The 22404-nt window shown below is 38.5% G+C and overlaps 1 protein-coding gene across 1 annotated transcript in view; it reads right to left on the bottom strand.

Annotated features, from left to right (window-relative positions):
- Nucleotides 1-21340, bottom strand: part of RORB (RAR related orphan receptor B) — a 180654-nt gene extending 159314 nt beyond the window's left edge. The window contains exon 1 of the mRNA XM_059071636.2: nt 20668-21340. Within this exon, the coding sequence (XP_058927619.1) occupies nt 20668-20674 (7 nt within the window). The 5' untranslated portion in view covers nt 20675-21340. The remainder of the gene's footprint in view (nt 1-20667) is intronic.
- Nucleotides 21341-22404: the final 1064 nt, after the last annotated feature.

Raw genomic sequence — 22404 nt, 5'->3', positions numbered from 1 at the left:
GGCCCAAGAAGTGACTTGCCAAAGGTGCACAGTCAGGGGCAGCAAAATGCTTCCTGGATAAATTCTAGGACTCTTTGCAGTGAATCCCCAGAAGACAGGCTGTCTTTTGTGAGACAGCAAATTGTCATTGTGTTGGATACTGCTTGCACGTGGGTGTGAGCCATAGGTTCTCAAATTCAGACAGGTTGCCTCAGGGCTAGGTGTGGTGTATGATCGTTGGTGGCCATTTAAAAAATGCACGTTTACAGTAGAAAGACATGTTTTCAAGTGATTCTGAATGATCATCCTCTCATTCCCAATGTTCTGGTAATGGTGCTGAGGAGAGACATTTTGATACTGTGTAAGAGGAAGATGAACCAGATCACTTCCCCAGACCATTCACCTCGCTTTGGGTCGGCTAGTGTCAGGGGGGCATCTGAAGTTCTTGCACCCTAGGAAGGGCCTCTGAGACAGACAAGACAGACCAAGAGAAGGAAATCAGCTTGTAACATCCTGCGGCCATAAGTGAGCGAGGGGGAGAAGGGAGAGCACAGCTGTTAAAACCTGGATTCAAATCCCACTCTTCCAGGTGCTAACTGGGTGACCTTGTTATTTAACCTCTCTATGCTCCATTTTCTTCATCTGTGAAATGAGGATTACAAACTACTACTAATTTCAAGGACTTATTCTGATGAGTAAGTGAGGTAATTAGTATAAAGTGCTCACAACAATGCCTGGCACATAGTAAAGGATCAATAAGAATTAGCTATGATGATGATGATGATGAAGAAATATGGATAAATTCCAGGGGAACATGAGCCTTATAACACACTTATAACACATGTTATACAGTCACTGATCTTAAAATAATGGTTTGGAAACTGCCCACTGTTTTTATGAGTACTAGGCTAGCTTTTTCCTTTTTTTGCAATTAAAAATGTCCAGAAAGAAAATACTTTTTTTCTGGATTCAAATATAAGTTCATCAAATGCCTTTCAAACATTATAGCTTATATCTATATCTATATCTATATATGTATGTATAAAACTTCGCATTCAGAAATAAGTTCTGCCTGAAAAAGCAGGTTTTGGACTGCTAACAAGGTGCTAATATCTGTACCATAACACTGTACTTTTCTGCCAACTGACTCAGTTTGTATTTAATTAGACCATAAGATGTTGGGCTGAGTATAGTACAAGTTATATAAGTTTCACAATTTAGATCTCTTGATGTCAGTAACTTCCATCATGGCAGAAAACACCACTGAAATTATGACTCCCCTAATGGGAATCTTAAAAAAGAAATGATGAGTACAAGCATTCATTTGTTTTAAGATGAAATAATGGAGAATTTGAGTTTGTTTTTTTTAAAGATTGTACATGCATTTTGCAGGCATGTATTTGAAAGTAGATTCAGATGCAGTTTTTCAGGAGTTTTTTTCTAATGGAAAGCACAATTTTTTATTGGGAAGAAGAGGAAAGATCCAACTATTTTAGATACTTGGTGGGATCTTTAAAGGTTGCATGTTAAGTATAACAAAATATTGGACTGTTCCCATTTAAAAAGTGGTGAGCTCCTTCATAAACGCCCCCAAGAACAGATCAACCTTCCACGGCTATGAAAAAAACACCATAGATATAATAACATTCAGTGAGATGGTATGTGGGGAAACATTGCAGTTTGTATCTGGTAATTGTTGTGTCTGTAAATTTTTCAATGAGATCGTGCTAAACAAATATAAATAAATGTAAGGAAAAACACCCATCAAACCATCATAACAATCTTTGAGTTTCTTCTCTGCAACTGGATGCAATGCTGTGCTCAGTTAATGTTTTGAAATCATGTTCACCAGGTGTATTAGGACCTCTTAGGTGAGAGAGAGGAAACTTACTATGAGGCAGGTTTTAGGGGGGCAACTGAGATGTTAGCTAAGCCTGCTGACACTGGCATATGCCAGACCAAGTCTCCAGACCACCTCTCTGCTTTCTGCTTTACTTCTCTTTTTCTCCAGTGACCCCTAAACCATCAAAAGATACATTTGAAACAAGGATTCGTCAAAGACCTGGGTTTTCCAAATGTTTAAACATGGATCCGCAACATTCTCAACTCAGTACAACAAAACTCTTCATTTGATATTTCAGCATCTCTCAATTCTTTCCTCTATCTAACCAAATCTCTACTTCCTAATGAAAACTCTCTGGGAAGCCTGCTGTACTTGGAAAATTATACATACGCTATAGATGTTGATCTGAGATTCTCTGAGCCTCAGCTTTCTCATTTGCAAAATAGAGATAACAGCACTTCACTATTTTTGTGACAATAAAAATTCAAGATAATAATAAACCACTCAATGAGGACTAAATACCAAAGCACTATGCTAAGTACTTTATAATGTTAACTTATGTAATTCAGCCCTTACAATAACCCCAAGAGGTAGGTATTCATCTTCATTTTACAAAATAATGTGAGGCTCAGAGAAGTTAAATAACTTGCCCAAGGCCACAGAGTAATTAGTAGAGGTTGGACAGGAACCTGATTGTCCCACTTTAATGCCTGGTATTGTAAATTGCACCCAGTGAGGTCAAGGACCTAAGGCAGTATCTGACACATAGTGAGAGTAGAGTAAATGTTAGTTTCATTTAGGGTGGTATACACACACAATTTGTGCCTTACAATTCTGTCCCCAAGCTTTAGTCTACTCTGTCCTTATACGGGAAAAGCTTCTTGTGATTCCTTACTGATAAAATTCTACGCAATTTGAAGGTTCTGTTCAAGTGACTTCCCATAAAGTTCATCCTAATCACTGTAACACTGACCTCACTTCTGAACTCATCTGGCTTTCGCCAGTTACAGGGGTCCTTTGGCAATGCCATACTGTTGTATTCTTAGTTAACAACTCACATTTGCCCTTTTGAAACCTCAGGGGTTCACTTCTGAAGAAAAGAGACAGCATTCTGCAATGGTTAAGAACACAGGCTCAGGAGGTAGCCCGCTTGGGTCTGAATCTCAGTTTTGCCATTTACTAGATGTGTGACTTGGGCAAATACTTAGCCTTTCTATAGCTCAGTTTCCTCACCTATCAAAAGAACCAAATAATAAACACTATTTTATTATAAAGTTGCTGTGAGGATTAACTAAGTTAATATTTGTTAGGAATTAGACAGGAACATGACACATAATAAGTGCTACATAGTATTTATTTTTTTAATAAATATATTTTCTTCATTGGATTGCCTCCAACAATTACATAATTCTCACAATATACTAGATATGCAAAATATTGGTTTGTCAGTTAGTTAATTGGTCATTTTATGAGTTACCTTTCCTCATCCATAATTAATTTGAAGTTTCATTTACCTGTTATTCATGGATAAAGTATTGAGTTTGGAGTTGGGGATTCAAAGATGTCTAACACCAAGGGGTTAAAATATAGAGAAAATAAATATATAAGGAGTTATACCTAAATATTAATTGATGATTCAATTTGGCAATGTGTATAAATAATGTACTACAGACTCATTCTATTAAAATGTGGCCAAGCTGCCTGGTACTGCATTGTATTTCAGCATATTTTAAATATACTATTATCTCCTTAAGGCTTGAATACTTTCTCTCATTTATTCAACATTTATTGGATGTCAGATTTTGTGCTGGGTGATGGGAATACTAAATTTAATAAGACATGGATCCTGTCCTCAGGGACTTGAGTCCAGAGTTGGAGTCAGCAAAATAACTGTCCACCAAAATCTAGCTCACCACCTGTTTTTGTAAATAAAGTTTCATTGGAACACAGCCATGATCATCCATTTATATACTGACTATGGCTGCTTTTGTGCCTCAATGTCAAAGATGAATAGTTGTGACAGAGATTGTGTGGGCCATAAAGTCTAAAATATTTACTATCTGGGGCTTTAAAGAAAAACTTTTCAGACCCCTGGTCTAGTAGAATGCACTGAAGTACCTCTTTTTTGAGTAGGATATTCTTTCTATCTCATGGTCGTTGATTTTGAGGTTAGTGGTCATCCAGAACTTCTACAGAAAACTGCCACTTCAGAAACTTGGGTGGAATAAATAGCTGGTTATTGTCCAAAGCCTCTCAGATACGATTGTGCCTAGTTATTTACGAAAAAGTTAATGGAGAACAGGTTATTGTTCTTAGTTCTTCTTAGAGTTTGAAATACTTGTTGCCTAGGTACTCAATCTAATGAAGTTCCTAAGAAATTATGATACCAGGTTAATATGGATTGGAAAAAAAGCATGGCAGAGCGCCATAGACTAGGAATCATAGGGTCTGGAGCATTCCCCTTCACCCTAGAATTACTATAAAAGTAGACTATATAGTACATACTATATCACTGCAAGGGATGTAATTTCTGAGTCATTTTAGATTTTATATTTTAAAATGAAATTGATGAATTGCTCTTTAAATATGTTAATGGAATCTAATAAATCTCAAAATGTTTTGATATCTGTATCATACATTTGAAAAGACAATCATAAATATGCTCTTCCTAGAAATTTTTCAATATATATTTTTTTCTTCTTAAATTCACACTTTCATTTCACTCTCCCCACAGAATTTTTTTCTAATGTCAAAATTTTCATATTTGAAAGTGTTCTATTAATCACCTGGTAATACTTCTGTAACAAAATATATATATATATATATATATTTAAATTTAACATTTTTCCTCTATGAACACAAGTTCTGAGTTTTAACTTTCATTCTGGATTGATTTATTGTTATCACTGTCGCTAAATCACAGTCAATAAAAATTACACAATTATATTACAAATTTTATATTTAATAAACATAAAATTAAATACTTAAAGGAAATTCATCTCTTAATAAGCCAGATGAGGCTTTTTTTCCCCTTCCAATTATTTCTGGTACCTATGCTTGTCTATTATTTACTATTAGAATGTAATGGGGTTTAGAATCACTTCTGTTCCTATTTTTGTTTCTAGTAAGGTAAGTGTTGAAAACGTATTCACATAAATATGTAGGTGGAAGTGGAAAAAATGTTGCCAAAGCAGTTTAATCACTTCTTTAAACTCCTTCTGAAATCTATGCCTCAAATCACATAGCATTCTATCATCAAAAACTATCTTTAATGATCTATAACTGACAATTTGGTTAGGTCTTCCTTCAATTTTGTTGGAAGTAAAGAAATAGAAACTACCTGACTTGTAAAAGGATGTTTCGCCCTTTCATTAGAATTATTCACTTTCTCAGCGTCAAAATCAAACTTTCAAATTGTTCCTTTTTTGTAGTGCAATGCAAGTTTTGCCATCTTGGGAACCATGCACATAATACAATTTGAAATGAGTGAGAGCTGTCTTTCTTTTGTGGAATGGAAGTGAGATCACTGTGAAAGCAGAGGAGGAAAAGAGGAGCCAGCTTTCTTACAGTAGGAAAACTGAGGATCTGTAAAGTGATTCCATTTAGAAAGCCTTCATATGTTTCTCAATCTTAGCTCTATGGACATTTTGGCAGAATAATTCTTTGTTTTGGGGAGCTGTCCAGTACATTGTAGAATGTTTATCAGCGTTCCTGACCTTTACCTACTGGAGGCCAGTAGCACCTCTTCAATTGTGACAACCAAAAATGGCCAAATATCTCCCAGGGGCAACATTTCCACCTGTTTTGAACCACTGACCCAGGGGGATAAGTACACATGAACGATGCCTACCTTAGCAGGGAATATCATACTTGAATTCTGCCCTATAAGTACCAATGAGTTCCCAACAATCTTAAAGGCAAATGGAGATTCTTCATCTATCTCAGAGCATAGGAATATTTTAAAAATCTTCCCACAGCCCCACCAGTAGGTATGAATTCATCCTCCAGCTCCTATATTTTGAGACTTGAGTATATCTGTGTTGGTGTTTTTTAACATCTCTAGGGATTACAAAACTCACCAGTGTTGTCAGGAGATAAATATGGGTTAGTTTAATGAAAGTAAAAGGAAGGCAAGTTGATTAATTTTTCAATATGAGTATCCTGATCTTTCCTTCAACATTTAAAGTAATATATTTCTCACATTAATATGAGCCTTCAGAGACAAAAAAAGCAATGTTATACTATTCTTTATAAGAATTTAATAAGGCAGAACCCTTTGTTTCCCAATGATGGAGAAAGGTTTTTAACTGCATATTATTATTATTATTTCCAATATTTATTGTAAATTACAGCATATGGCTTTCAAGAAAACTAGACTCTAAGCTCTTCAGATGAAGGGACTGAATTCTAATCACCCTTGTATCTTCAACACTTAGCAGAGTGCCTGGTGCATAATAGGCCCTTGATAAATGTTTGGTGATGAATGAGTGAATAGTTGTACAAGTATTAAATAAGTTAATTTTCTCAGTGAACCATTAAACTTTCAACCTTAACCCTATTATCATACGAGCTGACCTCAGGCAAATGCATGAGCTAAAATACAATGAGTCGTAGATAAAGGACAGCCACACTGATATGCCAGAGTAATTGAGCATTCACTGTGACACTTATCTACAGACTAATCTACAGAGAATGTGCGGAAATTTTTGAAAGTCCAGAAAAAGCAATAAGAAAATAATTACCTGATAACTTAATATCTAAAGGTAACTTTTGACGTTTTTATACATTTGCTTTAATTTCTTTTTTATGCATTTTATATAATCTGGATCATATAGTATATACAATCTTGCATTTTAACTTTTTATTTGTATTTAGGTTCAGTGATGTCAGGGATGATGTCTTTCTTGCTCACCATTTTATCCCTAGAACCTAAAACACATTGTCGAATACATACAAACATTTAATAATAGTCAAGTATATTAAATACGGTGACTATATACTAGTATAAGAATGAGTACATACTAAATGAAAGTGTGCTGGTAAAGAGCATTACAACAAAAGTTTCCCTATATTGTTGAAAATATCATAATGAGGCTATAACAAACCTTTAGGTACAAGACTTTAGGAATAAATTATTTTGATACTTTATTTCCTTTGGGAAAATTCCCAGAAAGTTAATTACTGGGCCAAAGAGTATGATCATTTTTAAGGGTTTAGGCTCAATGACTGTACCAATATAAATACCCACTACAGAATATGAGGGTGTCCAATTCATCACACCCTCTACAATTTGACAGGTGAAGATACCACTAATATTGTTTTAATTCTTTAATAAGTGAAGTTGAGCTCTTTCTTTCCAATTGTCTGTTTGTCATTTATAGTTCTTCTTTTTATAAAACAATTGTTTATGTTTTGTGGCACTGTTTTTAAGGTGTTGAAGCTGCATTTTTAAACTGTTAAAAAAGCACTCTGTTTTGGGGTTTTCTTTGGCTTAGCTGCCAGGGCACATTCTTATTTATACCTGTCCTGCATTATCTCACAAGATGCTTTGTGCATCACTCAGATGGTGTCTACAGAAGCTCACTGAGAACTATAGAGCACTCAACACAGGCAAGACAGTATTATAAATTTTACCTGCGATTACATTTGTAAAGAGATGAGACTGCATCTGTCAGCTCCTCCCAGGTTAACGGAATTCCCTTTAAAAATGTTTTCAGAATTTTCCTCAAGAGCAGCTACAGTGCAAAGACTGACAGAATTAATGAGTATAAAGAAATATTCCACTCTTTCTAAAAGAGCAAGCACAGAAGGTATTTTACATGAGGTAAAACAAAGAGAATCACTTGAGATAAACCTACAGTTTTTTCCAGTGTGATGTTATCAAACATACTAGATACTAGACGCAAGATGAAGACAACCCAGCACAGACTCTGATGCAGTCCATTTTCTTTCTAATAGTATCTGTGGTCAAATTTAGTCGAGTTGTGGGAATCAGGATCATTATATAGTAAGATCAATTTGAGTCCCGGAGAATAAACGGCAGGGTAGGGCTGGTGTTTCAAGCTATGTTTGTACAGCACAGCTTACACAAAAGAGGTCTGAAAAATCAGTAACAGTGGACTAATAAATATGCTTTTAAACAAATGTGAATGAGCTTAATGTAAAAGCATAAAAATTAATCATATAAATGATAGCTCAATGTAAGGGATACTATGTTTCAGCCAAAATGCAAAACACATTAAATTGCAATATTGTTGCAGAGGAGCAGAACTCTACAGGTATTCAGAATTAATGTCAAAGTTAATTGTTTTTTTTTTTTTTCTTTATATTTCTGGGCACAATTAGACATGGCACTCTCTTAATGTTGTCAAGGTTTTTTTCTTAAGAAAATACTTTATGCTTGTACAAGACATAGAGTTGGATAGGATGATAACAGGGCTTTGATATAAATGGTGTGCTGCTGAGACTTTCAATTCCAGCCAATCAATCAGACAAAATTAATTAAACTCAGATAAATGGTGGTATGCTTGGCTATTCAACCCATTACTTTGTTTGAAATGCTTATGGCCACGATAGATAACCCTCCTCTTAAAAAACATAAAAACCAGAGGAGAAAATTGACAAGCTGAGGGACAAATGAGTGAATTAACATAAACTATTAGGCAAGTGCATGTTGATTATTGAATAAAGAGGAATTTCATATTTAGACATAAACAGTCTTTAGAGCTACTTCCCATAAAGTTGTTTCTTTCCTTAAATTAGAGGCAACTAGGTTAGGATCTTAGTGGAGGAAACACCTATAAATATGTAATTTCACTAAAAATATGCAATCTCTGTCAAAGGAGACATATTTAAATTTATGAAATTAAATTTCAGAATCTTCAAGGCAATAATTATGTTCACAAAAATTTTACTATATATACTTTGACTTTGCTATTATTTTTACTGGACAGTTTCCATTCAGAATCTGTAGGTGTTTCCATAATACTTATTTTAATTTTTCCTGAGATTGGTAAATGTCATGATCATTATTTTAGGAGTGAAAACTGTGGAGAACTATGGTTTGTCCAAAAGGATCCTGTGATTGGATGAAATATATAGTTTTACTATATTAATATGTATTCTTTATATGGCCAAAACACTCATGAGAGTTTGGGTACCAAGTTTTATCTTGAGGGCCAATACTGGTCAAATGGTAATACAGGTTGCATATGGACTTAGCAAATATTAATGCCATAATTGATAAGTGATGTCTGCTGTAGGTACAAGGATGGTAAAAAATAGTAGAGCACAGCCTAAGAGAGAAAGCACAGAGTAATGAAAATAGAACTGGACTCAGAGTCAAAAGCCCTTGACTGAAGTCAAATTCTGGTCTCAACTTCTTTTAACAAATAACTATGGACAAATCATATATTTTCATATTTAGAAAAAGGGGTATAATCAACACTGGACATTTCAGAAATTCAAATGAAACAAAGATTATCTAAGGAATTCTTTAGGAATTTTATAAGAAAACCACTTTTGTTGTGCCTGAGACTGTTATCTTAGAGGGCATCGCTTCTTATACATTGTTAAGTACTCAATAATCAGGATTTCTTGAATCATATTTAAACCTGATCCACTATTGGGAGTGTCACCTACAACTCTGTCACATATTTTCTTTTACTTTTTGGTCATTGTATTATGATAAAAGAAAGTCTATCTCTGACTCTAAATCAACATTCATGGCAACCATGTTAGGTAACCTTTCAGAGATCATTAATGAAATTTCGGTGGAAAAAAATTTCAGAATTAATTTATTTCAATACAAAACAACACTTTCTAAAACCAATCAAATAAACTTTAATTTACTGTGACACGGGTGGCATCCAGAAATGACTTTTAGTGATATTAGTTAACAGAACAAAATAAAACAAAAACACAATTGGAAGGGTATTAATGCTACCTTATTAGCATTCTTATTATTGATATTGCTGAGCTGTCTTTGGAAAGATACTCCAAAAGCCCTGTTCCTTTGGTACTTAGCTTTTTTTTTTATTTCAAATGACATGAATGAAAATATACATGCAAGGGTGAAAGTGCTTAGGATTGCCTTTAAACAGTAGTCAGCATTTAAAAGAAAAAAAACAGAATATTGGGCCATTTGTTTTCAATGTAATTTTAGAGCAAACTGATGAATAGCATAGGACCCTAAAAATTTCTAAATGAATTTATCCAAAATATTAAAACAATTATTGTCAAGAAGCACACTGCACCTTAATGATACGATGTGTTTTTCCCGAACAAATGTTCCTCTTTTCAAATCAGACTGTGTGGTATTTGCTCATATTCAACAACTGTAGAAATTTGGAACAAGGTTTCTTCTAAAAAAGAAAAAAAGTCTAATCCCTTTGCAATGTGCCAGGCACAACTTATGTACAAGTTAATAGGAAATGCTGTATTAATAATTTTATTATTTGACCTGACAATGATAAGGATAGCCAATTACTCACTAGAAACTGAACATGCCTGAGTTCTTTAAGCTTGCACACTACTGTTTGATTCTGGAATCTAGCAGCCAGCAGCTGCTGGATGGTAAACTATGATTGGAGTGTTCATTCTGGCTCAAGCTCTATAATGAAACTTTTACTTGGGCAACTTGGAGTATGGGTTTTTAATGCTAATCCAGTGTTATGGAACCCATATGAAGCACTTGTGTGATCCAGTCCTTGGACACGTGAAATTAAACATATTTTAAATGTGGTTTGACAAATAGTTTCAATTATTTTCATTTCACTATCCAGGCAAATAAAAATAGTGCTACTGTTTGAATTTCATATCCTCAGAATCAATTATAGGCAAGAACACATTCTGATCCCATTTAACAAGACGGTCTTTAAATAGCCTTTTTAAGGGAAAGATCAAATAGTGGTTTAGCGTTTACTTAGTAAACATATTTCCATAAAAGGCAGAGTAAAAAAAATCTAGATTCATATTACATATGGCATTCAAGTAAACCACTGTTCTCCAAAGGTTCAAACTATATTTACCATCAAGAAAAGCACACTGGCCCAGGCATAACATGAAATGGGTGTATGTGTCCATTGTCATATAACATATGATGCCAGAGATGAGCGCCAGAGAAACCACAATAAGATGTGAGGGAGGCAAATACAAGCTAAAGTGTTCTTGGTTTTCAGAGTTCTCTAAAGGCTGCTTTTCCTTGTTGTTGATTTTTGTGTTTTAACTAACTGCAGTTTCTGACCAATCAGATCATATCACTGTCCTTTTACACAACTGTCCTTTTATTATCACCTAAACTTAGAGAAATTTGTTTTTAAGCTCAGATAAATGGTGTGACCCATCACATGACAGGCCAGATTTTATTCCAGAGTTAGGAATGGAATCACAGATTGTAATATCATTTCAATGCCATTTTTCAGAAAAATAACTCCCATTTCATACTTCTACTTGATACTAATCTTAGTTTTGTTTTTCTTTTATTTTGTATTATATTCACCTTTTGAAATAGAAAGCACTGTCAACAAGTATACTTTTCAGTTTAACCTGATAACCTAACTAGGTCTGAAGCTGAGTACTGTATTGTGATGTCTAAATATAACGGTACAGATAAATTAAAATATTTTAAATATAAAAAAAAAAGAAGCGAGGGAGGGAGTGTCCAGAAAAACCAGTTGCCTTATTTAATAACTGTTCAGTCAAAGCTTCTAAAAGTTAGAGGGGCCGTTCTGTGACCTCTCTTCCAACCTTTCACCTTTTTAGAAAAGCCTCAAAAAAATGGGGTCAGTCAGCCACTTCTTGAATTCTTCCAGTTCCATGAAGTAAATAGATTAAGTACAGTAGCCATTATGTTATCAGGATATGTTGCAACAACAAAAATGTACCATTCCTTAGTCTAATAAATTCCAATTGATACTCTGCATTTTAAAAAATGTATATATTTTTCAAGATTGAAAATGTATGACTATGTGGTCTTGATCACTGTGTAGAAATTTGAAGATGAGGTTTATGCTAATGTGGAGGGTTATGATCAAGAGTGGCGATTTGGCTGCCTGGAAGTCTCAAATGTTGACATTCACCTTTGTGAATTCTCCCCAGTCTAGGGTCTGGTTTTCAGTTTTGTAGGCTCAGAAACTTGATCTCACCAGTGTTTCAGAGTAGATTAGACCTTCGTACGAGGATTCAAGTTAACTAAGCTCACAAGAGCTAATGTATAAGACCAGAAAGTCAAATTATCACTTCAAAATGAAGAGCCTACTTGTGAATTGCAGTAGATACTTTTTTTAAGCTTAATCAGAGAATTACCTATAGATAGACAGTGCTAGGACGGACATGGCCAATAGTTGTTTCTCACACTCACATTTCTGTTACTACCTAGGAGTCCAGGATTTCTCCATCTTTAAATATGCTTAAGGGAGAGAATAACTCAAAAGTCAGCAAGACTATTATCTGTTGATTTTATAGTTTAATTTTCAGAGTTCAATCTTACATCCAAGTTCTTGAAATGGAAAAGTTTGAAGAATATCACTATTGCCCTCGGACACTGCCGACATGCCCTATTACTTCAATGGATTTTATTCTTCCTGATATCTAGTAATCTAAGATACTCTCTAGAGTAGATATCACTATTTTCAGGTAATGCCTTAAATGTTAAAGAAAATGAAGCTCAATATATATCAGCCATGTCCTTATTCCTTATTTTACAAAGATAAGAATTTCCCTTATAAAAACAAATGTATAAGAACATTGTATTTTCCCATATTTTTTCCTACTGATTCTTTTTTTGCAAGTTACATTCTTCCCCACTCTGATATTTGTCTAATTCTGTACATCTTCTTTTTGTAATTTAAGAATTACTTTAGAGTTTTCTTTTTTAAATTGTCACTTGTAAATTATTTTACTAGTAAGAGTTTTATTTGGGAACAATACTACTAGTTATTCTACGTCAGGATATGTTCTTTTTGGAACAGTTCTACTTCCATAAACTAAATTTCACCTAGCACCTACTGTAAAAGGCAACTGTGAAATATAAGAAACAATAATTTAATAAACCTCATTTATGATGAATAAATTAATCCAAAGACAGACTTCTATGCATCCTTAGAGGCCCATCTCAAACATCACTTCCCCTGTGAGAGCGACTCTGATGTTCTGATAGCATCCCTACTGTATTCTGTTCTGCTCTCACTTTGATCATAGCTTTGACCTCACCAGTTGTCTAATGTTTTATCAACTTGGGTATCCTTAGGGCTCAGTTTTGTGCCTCACTTTGACCAGATGCTCAATAAATCATGGATAAATGAATGTGAGTCACATACATTCCTATTAGTACATACGTGGCTGCAGAAGATGAAATCTTTGTGTCTGTCCCTTTTAAAATTAAAACTGAAAATTGAAATATTCAGGAAGATGGTCTTATTCCCAATCTTGAAAGAATATCTTAATTGGGATTCCTAGAAATGAGATGATCAATGAGTTTGACAAAGTTTTCAGAACAGGGGAGAATCAAGCTTGGTTGGTTCCAAACAGGGAGAGAAATTTGTATTTAAAAATGATATTTTAAAAAACTAGGCAGAAGATTAAAATAAAATAATATTCTACTTTTTATTGCAGCCAGTAATACTCATTTATTCCATGCTAAGTAATGATTACAAATGCCAAGGCCTTTTAAAAAAGCTTTTGCTGTTTCTTTTTTAAAGGATAACTTGGTGCTCAAATTCAGAGAGGACCTTTTGTACTTCTAATTCAATATTAAAACACTGTATATCTGCTATTGTCTCATGATTACAACATAATCCTAATAAAATACAGGTAATGGTGTAACAGTCTTTAAAGAAGGACACTTTATTGGACAGTCATATGAAAATTTTTAAAAATATAATTAAAAATTGACTTGTCACAACATTCACTGGGAAAAAAGCTTTACTATGAAATAAAAATCGATGTAAGTTTTCTTTACGCATTCCAAATCTTTCACATGTCCCACGGTACCAGGATATTGGGTTTACATGAGTACAAAGCAATAAGCAGGCTAGTAACAAAAAACATAATTCGGTAATCAACCAGATTATTTGTCCCTACCTCTCTCTTTTTTTTTTTTGCTGATATTTGTAATTCCATTGAATTTGAGAAATATAACCCAGGGCCACATGATATGAAAACTAACCACACACAAAAAATGACACCAATAAATACCCTTTTTAGTTAAGTAATTTACAAAGTCAGCATACCCACCCAGTTAATAAAATATTCACATGCAGAGGTGAACACGCTTAAGTCAAAGCAAATTACCTATGTTCTTTTATAAGAACAGGTTTTTGAAAGAGTTTTTAGTTTCATGTATTGGCGAAAGGTAACATGTTTATTTTGACCTCTGTAGGAACATGCCTAAGCCAAAAACATCCCAACTGAATTTTAAAACAAAGTTTACCATAATGTTTTAATAATTATCATAAAGTAAATTCTATTTCTAATAGATATAAAATAAGGACTAACCAAGAAAAATGCATGTTACATTTAGTAGAAAATACTATACCTTTTAAGAGTTATTTTTAAATGTTTTAAATGTTTGCTATGCAAGGTATTACACAATGTAGATAAAATATACTTTGAATATTATTTTTAACTCCCCAGATAACCATTAATAAAATCACACTTATTATTTGTTGCAGACAACAAATCTAGGACTTGAAATATTGATGGCCACATAGATATATTTTAAAGGTGAACAGAGGAAGCTAAAATTCTAAGTGCCTTGCAATGCATAATAATTTTGTTTGTGATGGTACGATCTCAATATTTCCTTTCATAAGAACCCACTCCCCACTGCCATTAGTTAACCACATGGTTATTATATTTAGCTTGATTCTCTATAAATGCCGTTATAACACCTGTGGTTTCCCTCATTAAGAACTGAAATGGATGGGGTCAGGGGTTGAAAGGGCAGCATATGCGCTATGAAAGAACTAGTTAACATAGCCTATTATATTGGCGCACTGGTAAATCTCATTTCTATTCATCAGATGATTAGTTCAATCAATATTTATTCCTCTGTGCTCCCTTTGTCTTTTGCTACAAAGGAGACATCCTTCAAATTCATGGCATAAGCCTTGTTATCTATGAATTTGTTGCTTAATTTGAGAGGGAATATTTTATTTACTTGGCAGTCCTAAATTCTTTGATTCCTTTTCCCTCTAATTATCATTAGGTAGTATAATGGAGTTTTGTGTAGATTATTTATAAATAAATGCTATTAAGAGTTTTTTTGTTTGTTTGTTTTGTTTTGTTTTAATGTGACTAAAGTACCACATGCATTCATTTCTTCTTTTTGAAGGCTCTGGAAAGTTGCTTCTGTTTCTCTATATATGTTTGAATTTGGAAGTGTGGATTGTGAAAGCAAAGATAAGAATGATTTTCTCTCTCAAATATTCATTCTTCTTGTCTGAGTGGGTGGTTATAGGCACATACATATACATATTGTGTATCAGTGGGTATCAACAGACGCCTCCAAAGACTGCTATTATCTGCTAGGGATTCTGTTAAGTCACAGATTCTAGTCAAAGTAAGATAAATATTTGCATGAAGCTGTAATTGGAAGATGATTACAAAGTTACAGGAATAATACTTTATGTGTAGAGTGCTCATTTTATCAAAGGTCATTATGCATTACATTACAAAAGATTTATTTCATTTGTCTACTTAATTTCTGTCCTTTATGTAAGAATGGTTGGAATAGTAAAACTATATCTAGAATTTAAAAAACCTTATATTAATTATTAAGCAAAATTTCCATTCCTAATATTTACTTTTCTGTATATTTTAACATCACAATAAAATGCTTTGTTAATGTCAATTACATAAAATTAATGGCAATATAATTTAAAGCCTGTTTTTGTCTTTACGGAAGAGAGACAGAAATGATTTAGTCTTAAGAAATTCTCATCATAATACTAGAATGATAAAAATATATATTTTTAGGTCATCTCAATCACTAATAAATTTGCACTAATAACGTATGTGTTTGTAACTTTTGATATGTTTTAATCGGGCTAAAACTTGATGGTTTTAACTTTGGCATTAATTTTCCTATATCTTCATATAATTACCTGTAAGCCTTAGATTTCTCCAAGGTACAGTGCCACTGATGTTACTATTCACAATTTAAAACCTCAATTTACAAATCTGCAGAACACCAACAGACCCTCATATAAAGAATTTTAAAACTTAATAACTTACTAGAATATTTTTAAATCTATATTAATTGAATGCTATAATATGTACTTTAAATAAGAGGTATGTTATCCATAGCAGTGAAAAAATCTAGTTCATGCCTTGTGATTCACACTTTTATTTCTTAACACTATTGTATTAAAAAGTATAAAAACTACATAAAGCTAAAAAAAGTTTTACTTGTCTTTTTATCTAGGAAAACTGCCTGCATTGAATCATTTAAAAATCCTGCTGACAATTCTGTATATGCTACTTTTAGGGGAAAAATAAAAGTAGGAATTATTACACAGCTGGAATGCCATGTTCACGAAGACCAACCCTGAAACTTAATATTTTCTCCGCACTGGAAAATTTTTGCTCCTGTAAAATTAGGTTTCATGAGTATGAAACATGTAAATTTAAAATACAGTGTATTTGTATTAAATACACACATGAATAGTTGCTTTTATGGTTGTAAATAGTTTAGTGTCTAACAAATTGTTACCAAAATAACTAAATGTGGACATTTCTTTTGATTGAATATAAAATAAACGTGTTAGTTATGTTAAACTTCACATAAACCCCTTTAATAATGATGCAAGAAATCCTTTAAGGTTTTTCTAAACAGCACAACAAATTATACTGCTGTTGATGGAAAATCCAGGACTTGTGAGTTTTAAATGAACACTACAAAGGAGTTTTAATCTTGCATCCCCCATGTTTATGAAGCCTGCTGCTCCAAGTTCTCCCTTTCTATTTCCATCCTGGTTTCCCAATTCCTGATTAGCTGAAAATACAGAAAAGTTAAAAGCTGTAATGGTACTAATATGTATACCGGAAGTCCAGGATGTCACGCCCTTCGGTGTTAAAATACTTGTTACAAATTCACTCAGGACGTTGAGGGTGGGGGAGGAGAGAGTCCCAAGATGTAACCACCTAAGAAAAACAATTTTCTGGCTACATAGTTTTTCAACAATACTTGAAATAGAGCTTTAGGATTTTTCTTTGAACTGTTTGAATGTTTACTTTTCTTGGATTATAAAGACAGCTTACTGATAATTACTTAATGAACAATTACTAATGACTACTGACAGGGATGTCCTTCCACAAATGTTTTTTAATTGTGGGAGGTGTAATGTTGGTTAGAAATATTTAATTGGAATTTTTGGAAGAAATTAAGATCTAGAACAGGTTTAGGAAATTTAAAGGCCTGGCTGGCCGTCAGGACGTTCAGAGCTCCAGACTTCCCAAGCTTTGCCATACCTCTGAGAGCAAGCCGCTTCTTTTCTAAAGTTAGCAGTTCATAAAAATTAACTACCTGATAATAATAGATGAAAACCGGACTTTAGAAAAGCCAAGCCCCATCCTTGTTTAGAGCAAGGATAAAACCAGATTTCTAATCCGCCGGAGCCACAATCACCTATTGATTGAGACGACATCTGTGCCCCTGTTTTTGGAAGCAGGGTTTTCTGCGGAGGCAGGGTGAAAAATCCGACCATTTCGGTGCTCCTGTGTAATAAACAGCTGGCAGGCTTCCCAGGAAGGAGTCTTGAAATCCACACCTCGGCTCACTTGTTTCTCACCTATGGACGAACCTAATTAAAAGTCCTCCCTTCCGCATTCGTAAGTTATCCTTTTCAATAATGCAATCTACGAAGTAGCATCTCTAGACCTCATGTGGTAGGTACTCTGTAGCAGACAAAGGGTGAAAGGCTTTGTGCGCCACCAAATACACCCTTCTCCGCCCCAGGCCAGCCCCGAGTAAGCCGAAGCGCTGGGGACCGACTCAGTTCAGCCGTGGGGTAAGACAATGACCTAAGGATCAGAGCCTCTTAACCCCTTTCTTACCCCAGAGCTTCCCTTGGGATAAAGTCTCTTAACTATCCTAGACCTGGCGCGGGCGGGGTGGAGGCCGGCGGTCGGGGGTGGGTTTACTGTGTTGGTCCCCAGGGCGACCACTCGATCCTGGACCAAGTTTGCCTTGTGCCAAGTGCCCTGACTCAGTAGAGTTGCCAAATGCAAACCGTGGAGCCGAGGCTGAATAACAGACTGGGACCACCCGGGGATGGGGGATGTGTGTGCGCGCGCGTGTGTGCGTGCGCGCGTGTGTGGTGTGTAGGGGGAAAGGGAGTGGGCGCACTGTAAAGCTGAGTTCAAAAACTGCCCCCTCCCCCAATATAGACTGCTTAGTAGCCCAGGCACAAGAGAAAGTTGATTCGTTTCCGCTCTTACTTCTCAAGTTCATACTCAAGTTCAAACCCTGACTCCCCTAAGACGTCTGAGTAGCCTGGACCTTTTCTCCATCCTTATACAATCACCTCTGATGACGCGGAAGGGCACGGTCTGTAGGAAAAGCGCAGAGATGGCAGAGGAGGGACAGTAAAGGGTCAACAACGGAGAGCCCAGGAGGTAGAGAGGACTCCGCCACTTTTTAAGGTTGATTTTTCTCCAGAGCGTTCCCCCAGGTCCCCTGAGAGCTGTCTTAAGTTAGAACCCTCTGGGACTGTGGGTTGGGCTGGCGGGGGGTAGTAGGCTTCGACTTCTTTCTCAAGGTAAGAGGCAGCACCTGGCGTCAAGCTTCTCGAGTCCCCGAAGTGGGCGCCTTGGCGAATCTGGACTGTCGCTGGCAAACTGCTCCTTCAGGAGCAGTGCGATCAAGCTACAACCCACTCTTGTCCCACACTCCTCTGTTTTCTACAATTTAAGGGGAGAGTGAGTGGCTTTTGGCCACAGGCCCTAGTGCTGGGTTGGAACTGACGTGGCACATGGTTTCAGACCTTCAGAACATAACTCAGCCACAGGAGGAATATTGATTGGAAAGGGAGAAGTAGGGGTTGGATGAACTGGCTGCCCCAGAGAGGAGCAGGGGAAACTGAAAGGAGAGAGGATGGTAGTGAGACGGGACAGAAAAACAAAAACAAAGACTAGGGCGTCCTTTACTTAAAGGTTCTGCACTCGCCAATTACCCAAGTATAGTTTCCTGAAAGAATTTGGGCAGTGGAGCATGTGACCAATCCCCCAACCGGGACACTAAACTGGAACTAGCTCGCACTCACGGGTCCCCCACTACCAGTATGCGGGTCAATCAAGACCATTTCACCAGGACGTCTCTGTCCCTTAGCTCCAGCTACCTCCCTCCCACCCAGCTCCATGGACGGCCTCTCTGTTCCTCCTTCTCCTTCCCTTTCTTGCCACGTCCCAGCACCTAGCTGGCTAACCCAGTCTCTGCTCTAGCGTCCAGGCTCGGGATTCACTTCGAGCGGAGCAGGGGGTACATGCCCAATACCCCATCCCAACGCTCCTCAAGAGGTATTGGGAATGTGGATGGGAGGTGAACGCAGCCGAGTGGAAGGCGATGAGTGTTTGCAGCCCAACTCTCCCAAGTTCTTCTTGGCTGGCCCACCTGTCACGCGGGCTCGGGGATGTAGGAAGGTCCGGAGCTGGCCGTTTCCACCTTTCTGTTGCCAGGACCCAGAGGGACAGACGAGGAGGAGAGGAGAGCCCCCGCCCCCGCCCCACCGCAAGAAACGCAGAATGGCTAGAAAGAAAAACTAGGGAGCGTGGGGCGGCGGGTGGTGAGAGGCTCGCACTTATCCCCATGGCACGCGGGCACCCGGCCCGCTCTCCGAGATAAGAGTGAAGTTGTGGCCAAGCAGACAGTGGAGGAAAGCGGCTCTGGGCACAGCGCGCAGGAAACGTGAAGGTTCTGGCACCGCAGGGGAGGAGACGGACCAAGTGATTCCCTAAGGCAGGCCAGGCCATCCGCCCGGGCAACCCAAAGTGCAGCCGGAACAAGTGTGTTGCCCCTGTCCCCGGCGCGTCACTCCACCGCCGCCAGCTAGCCCAGGGGACCTGCCACCGCAGTCGCCGCTGGGGGTCCTGGCCCGAAGGTTCACCCAGTACCGCCTCCCGCAGCGGCCCTTTGACAAAGGAGCCTTCCCCGGCGCGGGGAGCGCGGGCTTTTATCCTCTGGAACTTTCTCCGCACAACTTTTTCAGGGTGGCGCTCGTCCCTGGGCCGCGCGGGCTCGGGCACGCGGACCTGGCCGGGGCGCAGCGCCGGCGCGAGGGACGCGCGCAGGGGACGAACCCGGAATCTATGTCTAGTCCCACGACACCGCTCCCTGTGCCTACCGCTCCCACGAAGGGACACTGTCCGTTGACCTGGACGCTGGTGGGCCTCGTAACCTGAAGAATGTGTGTCCCCTCCTGGCCGCCTGCCCGTGCGCCCCGCGCGCCCAACCCGGGCCGGCGACCGCCGCGCGCCCGGCGCTTCTAGCGGCTTCTGCCCAAAGGCATACTTCTCCCGGCTCTCCCTCCAACCGGCGTTCGCATCCGCGCCCGAGAGTGACACCCCAAAATGGTACAGTACAACTCAAGGACTGGGAGGAAGCAACTAGCGTCGTCCCCCTCTCCAAAAAGCGCCCTCCCGTGTCCCTCCAGAACTCCTGAGAGGCATCAACACCTTCCCACAACTTTCTACGCCCAGGCCATTTGCAGCCCAACTGCGAACACGAACTCAGTAACTGCGCCCCGCCAACCTCTTTCCTCTTCGGCTGGGTGCGCTCCCCTCCCCCATCGCCCATCTGGCTGGAGTTGGCCGGACCGGGGAGACACGGTGCCTGCGGGCTCGCTTACCTCGCATGGTGTAGCCGCTCTCCCGCTCCGCGTAGTCATGAAGCTGCTCCCAGCCCGAACCCCGGAGAGCCCCAAAATCCCGCTCAGCACGAGTGAGGAAGGTAGTCGGCGAAGAGCTGCTCTGCCGAGAAAACCATCCCTTTAGGTGGACGCCGTGGCCGGAGGGTGACGTTTGCTGCCGCCGCTGCTATGTTAACAGTTTTGATGATGGTGGTGGTGACTGTTTTGATGGTTGTTTGGTTGTTTGTTTGTTTTCAGGAGGGGTGAAAAAAATGTGCTGGCTGGCTGGTGCCTGGGTTTTGTTTTGCTTTTGTTTTTCTTTTTTCTTTCTCTCCAATGTACTTGCTTTTTAAAAATGCCACCGCCTCCGGCTCAGAAGGTTTCTTTTGTGATCACTTGGACTGAGGAGGAGGAGGAAGGGCAGCAGCAGGAGGAGGAGTTGGTGGTGGTTTTGTTAGTTACAAAGAAGAGGGAGAAGGAGCAAGGGGAAAAAAAGGAAACAGAAAGAAGAGGAAGAAAGGCGGTGTGGATGGCAGAGCATGTGCGTTTTCACATGACATCTGTGCCTGTTAGCGGATCCACAATGTGAATTTTCACTGTTCAGTTACAGGGAGGAAGGGAGCGAGAGAGAAAGAGAGAGGAGAGAGATGGAGAGAGAGAGCCGAGAAGGGGCTTATACGAGAGGGCGGGTTTGGCTGGGACTTCCAGGCCCCGCCTCCTGTCAGCGCCACCGCCAATCAGCGCCTGGCAGTTCTTGGAGGGGCCGGGACCACGGGGGACAGGCTTGAAGGCGAAGGGCGGGGGATTAGGACACTGGAGCCAAAGGCGGCCGGGGCTGGAACTGGGCATTAGAGACTGTCCGAACTGGGCGGAGGAGGAGGAGAGGGACCGATAGAGTCGGGCAGATCTGCAGGTGAAATTCACTTCCCATTCCAGGAGGAGGGAGGGGGCACTGACGAGTCCTTGGAAGGGAGGGACGCGGGGCTCTCCGGGTCCCTGGTTGCTTCCCTCTCTCGCAAACCCCCCGGACCCCGAATAGTTAGTTGTGAATTTATGTCAGCTCTCCGCAGAGTCCATTTTCGAAAAACTTCGCGTGTCTGGCGGCGCTTTCCCCGGGCGGGACGCTTCAGTTTTAGTGGCAGAATAATGCAAATCAACTTTCATCACTTTGAGCACAACTAAAATGCCGTCCCATGCAAGTAGCCGTCCTCTTCCTTTAAAACCATCTTTTAGATGCTTCCTGCCCCAGTCCTAAAAACAAAATAAACAAAACAATGAGATCTCTTTTGCTTTTTAAAATTATTTTACAAAGTTTTAATGCTTTCTTTTATCGAAGAAACTGATTTTATCAGCATTTGGAGTTGCTAATAAACTGGCGTTGGGCCGTACGACTCAGTGATAACAGCCCCAATGGCAGTGTGGCTACCTTAGTGATGCAAGGTAAAAGGCTGGCTGAGGCTACAAGGCATGATTGTGTGGTGCTATTGATGAAGTTGCAGGGCTTTAGCGAGGAGGAACTGTTTATTCTACTTGCTACTAGAAGACATTTGTCTATTTAGAGGGGTCTGGCAATTAAACGTAGGTAGTTATTATATTCCTGAGGTGAAGATTGTCATCTATGACCATTTATTTGTATTGTGGTAAAAATCTAATGCATGTATCAAAACTGTTCCTTTTCAAGTTTCCTCCTCTCATTGGACATACTACATAGATGATCACATTTACTTCCCATAGGGA

This window comes from Kogia breviceps, chromosome 8 (assembly GCF_026419965.1).
Source record: "Kogia breviceps isolate mKogBre1 chromosome 8, mKogBre1 haplotype 1, whole genome shotgun sequence".
Taxonomy (NCBI): domain Eukaryota; kingdom Metazoa; phylum Chordata; class Mammalia; order Artiodactyla; family Physeteridae; genus Kogia; species Kogia breviceps.
This window is presented reverse-complemented; position numbering and strand designations above follow the sequence as displayed.